This window comes from Urocampus carinirostris, chromosome 6 (assembly GCF_059441175.1).
Source record: "Urocampus carinirostris isolate Australia breed hairy pipefish chromosome 6, RoL_Ucar_1.0, whole genome shotgun sequence".
NCBI lineage: Eukaryota > Metazoa > Chordata > Actinopteri > Syngnathiformes > Syngnathidae > Urocampus > Urocampus carinirostris.
In genome coordinates this window covers 27610390-27619369 of record NC_142354.1, presented here as the reverse complement: position 1 = coordinate 27619369, position 8980 = coordinate 27610390, and the positions used below count along the sequence as shown (strand labels likewise).

General features: G+C 36.9%; 1 protein-coding gene across 1 annotated transcript; it reads left to right on the top strand.

Moving 5' to 3' along the window:
• Window positions 1-2030: 2030 nt before the first annotated feature.
• sys1 (SYS1 golgi trafficking protein) lies at window positions 2031-6182 on the top strand. The gene is made up of 4 exons (XM_088338547.1): window positions 2031-2163; window positions 3462-3711; window positions 3806-3873; window positions 5687-6182. Exons 2-4 carry the CDS (start codon window positions 3550-3552, stop codon window positions 5925-5927), a joined length of 471 nt encoding a protein of 156 aa, XP_088194673.1. The 5' UTR covers window positions 2031-2163; window positions 3462-3549; the 3' UTR covers window positions 5928-6182.
• Window positions 6183-8980: the final 2798 nt, after the last annotated feature.

Below are 8980 nucleotides of genomic sequence, written 5' to 3'. Positions count from 1 at the left end.
GAACTACCGCACAGAGAGGTTTTGCCCTGCACCTAGCCGCCGGGCCTAAAGATAGCTGGGATGGGCTGCAGCCCGTGACCCTACTAAGGATAAGCGGAGCAGATAATGGACAGATGGACCTATTTATATTGTAATATATATCGTTGTTGTTTTAAAGATGATATTGATGACAATAATCATTATTATTATCAGTATAACTCCCATATTTTAAGTATAACGTTTAGTCAGATTTATTTTAATATACTTTACTAGTATTTCATGTCTGGTCAGTACATTGACATTCCTGCATAAATAACATTGAGATAAAACCCATTTTACTTAATTGTTCTTAACTAATTCATGAAGACAAACAGCATAAAGTATTTTCAAAATAATTGTTGTATAATATTATATTTGAGTTACTAATACAGGAGAGTGATGAACAACAAGAGTATGAGTATCATCTGGAGGGACGAATGCATGACCAACTTAGGTGCCCAGGTGCCTAACTTGTTTGGGTGTTAGGGCAATTGGGTTGGCCATGGTCCAAAAATGTTTATGTGTTTTTTTTTTTTGCTATTTTATTTTCTTTGTTATTTTATGTGTTTGTCTTGCTGTCGGTCACCCCTCTTGAGGGATATGACCAAGGTAGATAGATAGACTAATACAGCAAAAGAATATTCCCACAAAAACTATCCTCAGGTACTCAATATTTAACAAAATAGTTTTACCCCAGTGGCTTAGGATCAAGTATCAGTATTGTCAAACGCCGCTGCCCATCAATGCCGAGGTCCGGCTCATCATGGCGACCGGATGATGAAGGTGCTGTATCTGAGTCAGATCGGGAGGCTTCTCCTACTACCAGAAACCATGGAAACCAATACTATCTGATTCATGTGCGGGGGGCTCTGACAATTATTATTATTATTATTATTATCATTATTATTATTATTATTATTATTATTATCAAGTATTGATATATAGTGGCACATCGGAACCTGAAATGTAAAAAAGAAAATCAAATGTCACGGGTAAAGATGAAAAAAGAAACCTGAAAACAAATTGATTTCTTCTCCAGCCATTGCTGTTGAGTGATAACTTAATATCCGACATAAATATGCATATTATTCACAGATCTTTGTACTTTGTTATTCATGATGTCATTTATTTATTTGGTTGTGTATTTTTTCACAGCTAAATGTTATTCGGATCAGGGGTGGGTCAAACTTTCACCTAGTACTTGTCCATGATAATCATTTATTTGAAATGAAATGAAAATGAAATGAAATGAAATGAAATGAAAATGAAATGAAATGAAATGAAATGAAATTTATTTAGTTTCATTTTTAAAACACTAAAGAAGTAAACTGAGACGGTGAAATTTATTACAGTACAGCATACCTGTCAACCTCCAGGGCTCCATGCCATTACAAACTGTATATATATATATATATACCCCAGTGATTTAAGATCAAGTATCAGTTAGCGCATGTGCAGCACAGTTAATGTCTTGGGTACCTCCTGCGTGGGTTCAAATCCAGCTCGAGACTTCCTGTGCGGAGTTTGCATGTTCTCCCCGTGCTTGCGTGGGTTTCCTCCGGGCACTCCGGTTTCCTCCCACATTCCAAAAACATGCATTTCAGGTGAATTGGCCGGTCCAAATTGTCCCTAGGTGTGAATGAGCAAGTGAGTTGTCCGTCCCCGTGTGCCCTGCGATTGGCTGGCAACCAGTTTAGGGTGTCCCCTGCCCATTGCCCGATGATTGCTGGGATGGGCTCCAGCACCCCCGCGACCCTACTGAGGATAAGCGGTGTAGCTAATGAGATGAGATATATATATATATATATATATATATATATATATATATATATATATATACATTTATTTATTTTAATTTTTTTCAAAGCGTCGTTAAAAGATTATTTTGAGTCAAAACGTTGCAGTTTATTACAGTATGTATATTTCTGTTATTGTTTTATTCTGAAAATGTATTGTCACAGCCCCAAAGTTTTGCTTCCGGTTCAATAACGTTTCCGGTTCAGCGTGATGACTTCACTTGTGTGTTATGGACTTGTCTGGTTGGAACGTAGGCCCGTGTTGGATCTTCCTAATCTTGTAAAGAGATTTTAGAACCAACAGCGTCGTTTCTTTCGGTCATAAATTTTATTCCGACTTAATGAACAGGTTGGTTCTGTTTCCTTTTTTTTCTGCATTATTTGATTAGGAGATTCCGGGTTTTTAAATCGAATAGCCTCGGTAACTTATTGTTGTAGAGCTAAATAAACCAGTGCCGAGAGGTTGTTTTACTGAAAGGCATTTAATCGAAATATATATTCTTTTGTTGCTTTGTATACATGTGTTCATTTATTACAGTCTTGTATTTAATGTGTTTTTGTTGTTCGTTCGCCCAGAATGCATTGTTATCGGCATGAGATAGCTCTCTTCTTTTTTGCCCATTTATTTTGGTTCGGTTTATTTTGCATTTGTATTTGTTGTTGATTCCGAACGGATTTAAGATCTATGAGAAACAATTAATCTCGTCTCATCTCATTAGCTGCACTGCTTATCCTCAGTAGGGTCGCTGGGGTGCTGGAGCCCATCCCAGCAATCATCAGGCAGTGGGCAGGGGACACCCTGAACTGGTTGCCAGCCAATCACAGGGCACACTGGGACAGACAACTCGCTCGCTCTTTCACATGTTGCCTAAACTGCCAAACACTCAACGTGATTCTGATTCTGAACGTCTATTGCCATTTTCAAAAAGACCAACAAAACTTCCTTTGGATCATCTATCCACAAAATGAACATCCAGAATAAATATGCACAATCCATAAAAAAATGTCTGAGTGTTTTTTAATTTAGAAAACTGCAGCTACCGCATGGAAACATGTGTAATAAGTTTTTGCATGCAAACATGGATTTCATAATTCGTAGCTAACAAATAGATCAAATGCATTGTTTTGAATCGTAAATGAAATGTTTAGATGTTGCTTTTTTTAATGTACATTTGTCGTTGAAAGGTAAACATGGATTTTTTTCAAGGCCAATAAATCACCTGGGCGTCCTTTGGACGTTGGATATGGGCTAAATCGGCCCAGGTTCGTTTAACATGGTGTAATCCCAAAGAATAGACATCTGAAATTATATTATGTTTTGCCCATTAAACCTAGACCAAACTTAGTCCCTAAATTGTCATTGTCTTTATTATGTCTGCTTTTGTCCTAATCTTTTTAACAGTCTGAAAAGTGTTGTTTTTTGTTGAAGAATAGAAATATTGTCATTGATTACAAGGTAGTGTAACTTTTTCCAAGATGCGGCACTCCAAGATATACAATTGATTAAAAAATAAGACAAAAATAAAAACACAAAATAATTTGGAGATAGATAGGTCATGTTTAGATGGTAGTGATCGTAGACTGTCTTAAATTGTTTGTACTGTACACCAGATAGTAGTGCAATTGGTTTCTCTCCTCGTTTTGTAGCAACTGCAATCAAAACACCATGGATGGCACGTTGGCCAACAGCCGGGCCAGCTGAAAGCTTCCTTTGGAGTTGCACGTTAAGTCCAAGATGGGCAGCCACTTCCGGAGCTACATCTGGGACCCGGTTCTCATCGTTTTTCAAATTGTGTTGATGCAGTGCATCTACTACAGCTTTCTCGGCTTGTGGTTAGCCGGCGTGGACAGTCTGGTGCCAACACATGGCTCATTGGATCAAATTTTCAGCTATGAAGTGAGTTGAGATTTATAGTACCTGGTGATACTTTGGTTATTTTGATGTGCTTGCACGACTGATGGCGATACTTTTTTTTGTATTCCTCTCCCAGATCCTTGGTTTTGCATCAATACTGGGCAGGCTCTCAATGATGGCGTTCGTTTTGAACTCTCTTACCTGGTGAGGCTTTGTAATAATTATACTCTTTGTATGTGTTGAATTCCACTGAAATGACTGGTTTTCAAATAGCCTGTCATTTCGAGAATGGAAATGTATGAAGTGATCCCTTCAAATAAATTTTACATGTTTGAATTGCTTTGAAAGCGTGGTTACATTACACTATGACTTCCTGAATTCAAGCCCTATTCTTATCAAAATGACAATGCGTTCAACACAACCTAAGGAACTTTAGATTATTTGTTGGTAATATGACCGCGCTGCCAAAAGTAGTGGCAGGATAAAATGTTTAAGTTCTCAAAGTTCTCATGTTTTTGAATTTTGGTACTTCTTTATTGATTGACAATTACCCAAATTATTGTAAGAGAAGCAATAAAAGACAAAATATGGATCAACTAAGTGGGAAGTCATTTAAATGCTTGTCACTAAAATACATTTGATTGTGCATTTTACTCTCTGAAGAGGAAACACGAGAACATTTCCCAAAGAACCAACAAGATCTGAAGGCAGTAACATTAAAGGGCCGGGGAAGCATTAGATTTGGTTAGATATTTGTTTCATACATAACGGAATAGTATTTATTTGGTAAAAAAAACAAGAATATTGATGTGAATCACAATCAAAAATACATGAACTATCCATATAAAAATGATTTTCTAAACACTCAGATGTCGAGAATTTCGTATTTATTTTACATAACATGAGGCTAACCTAGAGGGAGCTGACATGATTGCCCGTCATTTTGCTTCCTAGGGAACCAAAACCTGCTAAAAGGCTCAGTGGGCAAAGAAATGAGAAGTAACTTCGAGCCTCCGTAGTTTGAATATTCCTTGTTCATTTCGATTTTGTATGGAATGGTGCTCTGCTAAATTTAAAAGAAAGTATTTCAAAAACAATCTAACATTTGTTTTCTGTTGCATGATGCAGTGACATCTAGTGGTCAAATTATGCACGTTAAATCAAAGCTGGAATTCAGCGATTAAAACAAAACAACACTAAATGTCACTGTATTGTTTAGTGCAACTGAAAACAAGTGCTAAAGGGCACAAAGAAGAATACCAATTTCTGACTCTCAGTGACTAAACGACACAATTTTTATTCTCACTTTTTACCAAACGTATTGCTTTTGCTTACCTGTAGCAGCAAGACGGCGGACAATTATGTCAGCTCACATTACGTAAAATAAATACATATTTCTCGACCTACAAATATTTTGAAAAATATACGTTTATGCATGATAGTTCATGTATTTTTGCCTATCTTTCAAATGAATGGTGTTTTTAACCACTAGGGGTGCCAAATAATGCACAATGTTCCTTTAATGCACATTTCACAATGACACCTGTGGGCAAACTTTTCGGTTGGCGGGTCACATCTGTTTAAAACATTTGGCAAAAGGGCCGGGAGGAAAAAGCTGATTTATGATTTTTTTTTTGTTATTTTTTGCTTTGAGATTGAACGATTGTCGCACAAATACAGTTGTAAATACTGTATGCATTTCCTTTTCTATTCTCCGTATCTCCTGGTATGTAAGGCACATCGAGTTATACGACACACTTTTTCAGGAAAATTTGGTAGTTTTCTGTGCGCTTTACAGTCTGGAAGATAGAGAACTTTTAAAAAAAAAATTCTACATATTATCATAATGTTTTTAACATTTTTCGCTTGGTGGGCCAGATGAAAAGGCCTGATGGGCCGCCGGTGGCCCGCAGACGTTGTTTGCCAACCCCATCAATAGGACAATGGGGTCCTTTGTTTATGCAGGAAGCAAAACTTATTTTGCGTGTGAAAAAGTAACAATTGCTTATTGCTGCAGCGCTCTGGGCTTGTGGTTCTTCATCCGGCGAGGGAAGCAGTGCTTGGACTTCACGGTCACCGTGCATTTCTTCCATCTGATCATCTGCTGCATCTACAATTCTCGCTTCCCGTCCACGCTCTCTTGGTGGCTGGTCAACCTGGCCTGCATGGCCTTGATGGCCGTGATCGGGGAGTACTTGTGCATGCGGACAGAGCTCAGGGCCATCCCGGTCAATTCCGGACCCAAGTCCAACCTGTGAATGGTTTTCCCGACACACCGCCGAACGGGAACAGTTTGCGACACCTTGGGAGAACTCCTCTTTCTTCCCCCCCGCTTAAACGAAGCGAACGTGGCACATACGTCGGACTGATCTCTGTGTATCTTCTCTACATTTGACGGTCTATTTATTTCTTTTTTTGCATTATACTGTGGACAGTTTTCTCAGTGCAACCGTTGAGAAGCATTATAGGGGATGCTGTCGGCATCTTCTATGTAAACTTGATGTGAACTGCTACATTTTAGTTCTTGCTTTTTTTGATCTCAGAGGGAAAAAATCCAACACATTGCAGTAAACTTTTATTTTAATTTCAAAAAATGTGAGAAGCTTTTATCATGCCTTATAGCTGTAAATAAACCAAGATTTACTGCCATGAAAAATGTCCACTTTGAGATCCATAATGCCAGATATTACCAAGTCATATTGAGTGAACATATGAATATTTTCTCTTTTTCTGAGAATTTACAAAAAATACTCCTAAGTTCATGACATTTAAAATTTTCTGAGAAAAACTCACAATTCTCGATTGTATTAAATGTTTTGTTTTGTAGACCTTGGGAATTTAATAGTAAACTCACAAATTTGGGATTTTATGAATTGCTGCATGTGTTTGATAAAAATGAAATGTTACACAAGGACAGTGTATTATTATCATGTCCTGGTGGTGGAGAAACTGAATTTATTAAAAAAACTGATTCAAATTAAAAAAATGATAACTATCCTATAAATATCGTAGGTCCTCAGAGGTTTTGAAATTAGCATTTATTGCACACAACATGAGCGTTACCTAGGGTAGCTGACATATTTCTACGCCATCTTGTTGCTGCAGGTACCCCAAAACTTCAAATGGATTTTACCCCAAAAAAGGCTGTGCAAAAAAAAAGATAATATGACGGGTCTATTTGTGTCTCTAGTTTTTTTTTTTCTTCTCTCTGCTTAATAGCACTCATACACAAGATAGCCCCATCTAGTGGACAAATATTACACAGTGTCCCTTTAAAAAACTTACAGATTTGTACGTTTTGTCGGATGAAATTGAACAAATTCAAAACTTCAGAAAAATGTTCCTTTGGTTTTTATACATTACTAAATTTGCAAGACAAAAAAAAATTTTAGAAAACATTTTAAATTTGCATGAGTTCAAATTTTTCTAAAGACAAATTACAAGGAATAAAATTGATTTAAAAAAAGTTTTGAGCAGTCCCTCCATGTTTAAACAAAAATGACAAGATCCTCAATGATAAGAGCATTTTGAATTTTTTTTACTGCAAAACTGAGATTATCTTTTGAAAATTTGTGAGTTTCTTTCCCCACAAAGGTGTATATTTACTTCTTTAATATGTGAAACATTTTCTCAAACATTTGCCATTTTTTAAAGTCGTGTATTTTGTCACTTTATTTCTCCCAAATATGTGAGTTCTCTCCAATTATGACCCTTCCTTCGAAAGAAAATAGCCTAATTACAGGGTTTGTACGAAAGCTTAAAATCCTTGAAAATGCTGGCATTTTAATTATGTTTTCAAGGATTAAAGTGCTTGAATTTTAGGTAAATAGCTTGTAAATGCTTGAAAATGGTGCCTTGTTTCTCAACAAGTCAGCTTGAAAATGACGCAGACACGAGTCTCGAGTGACTTCGCTTTCCCATTGCATTTCTTCTTCCCTCGTGATTAACGGCAGCTGGCATTAGTTTGTTCAGCACTGTGCTATGAAGTACCATCGCAGGAAAGTTGCACGCTACACCTAAACACCTAAGGTAGTGTTTCCCAGTGGTGAATTGTAACATCAAGAACGTCCTGCAACTGGAAATGGAAGCAATGCACCCAACATCTATATGGCGAGAAATGTGTCTCAAAAACAAATATGTGATTTACTCAAGATCTAAAAATCATATTTTTAGGTTAAATGCAGACGCAAGGTTAAAAATTGCACATGTAATTCGAATATATGTTATATGTGTATATTCGTCTGCATAATACAGGATTCACACTGGATTTTCTCTTTTAATGGTACTGGATCAATTGGAGGATTGTCTTTAAAATTCCCTAAAAAGTGCTTGAATTTGGCCGTGAAAAACGTGTATGAACCCTTGAAATAGCTGCCATAATATCGAGTTCATTTTTTTCTTTCTTACCTAAAGTGTTGAGTATTTTACACAGCAAGCCTTTGTTCCCTTGTTCACTCGGCATGTCAAATGATGTCAACATATCCGCCTTTTGGGAGATCTTTGACACTGCTCTACAAAAAAGCTGTCAGTCTTCGAGGAGCTTCAAAATGGAAACATCCATTTATGCTAGGCACTGCTAGTTCAGGAACACATTTAGCATTTTCAGTCTGCCTTTAACGGTTTCATGCTAAAGCTTTACTCTATAGACGCTGCCCTACTTACGAATGAGTTGGTTCATGAGTTGAATTTGTTTGTAAGTTGCTTCAGTGCTATATTTTGTATGTTTAAGGTTTATATAAATATGTTTAAGGCTTGTATAAATAACCTGTATTGCTTTGTCCTTAAAAATAAAAATTTCATAAAATAATATGCTCTATAAAGATAAATAAAGTTGAGTTTAACTTACTTTTGGAAGATAAGCTTTAAGAGGTCCTCCGTGGTTGAAAAAGGCAGAAAAAAGGCGATCCAACCATTCTCTCAACCCAACAAGCTTCCTTATTCCACTTTTGTTTCCAAAGAAACAGCTCGCATCTTCTTTACACTTCACACCAACCATATCAAATGGATGCTCGAGATATTAAACAGTAAAAATGTCAAAGTTCTTAGCGCGCTGGAGATAGTATAGACATAGACAGTATAGAATGTTTACACACGAAGGAAGCTGATTTTTTTACTTCTGGGTGGATGCTAGGTGACCTCTTACAGCGCCACACACTGGTAGTGGCGGAAAGAAGCACTACAGTAATGACCTCTACTCAGATAAAGCTGCACACAATACAAAATCTAATTTCCAGCAATGTAATTGACATCCCGAAAAAATGTTCATATCGACCGTTTTTTCGTAAGTCGAATGGTCGTAAGTAGGGGAGCG

Excerpts from the sequence above, each read along its gene's own strand:
- sys1 (XM_088338547.1), top strand. The coding sequence starts at position 3,550 with ATGGGCAGCCACTTCCGGAGCTACATCTGGGACCCGGTTCTCATCGTT. Across the intron at positions 3,712-3,805 it reads ATCAAATTTTCAGCTATGAA|ATCCTTGGTTTTGCATCAAT; the intron begins GTGAGTTGAGAT and ends TTCCTCTCCCAG. Across the intron at positions 3,874-5,686 it reads GTTTTGAACTCTCTTACCTG|CGCTCTGGGCTTGTGGTTCT; the intron begins GTGAGGCTTTGT and ends TTATTGCTGCAG.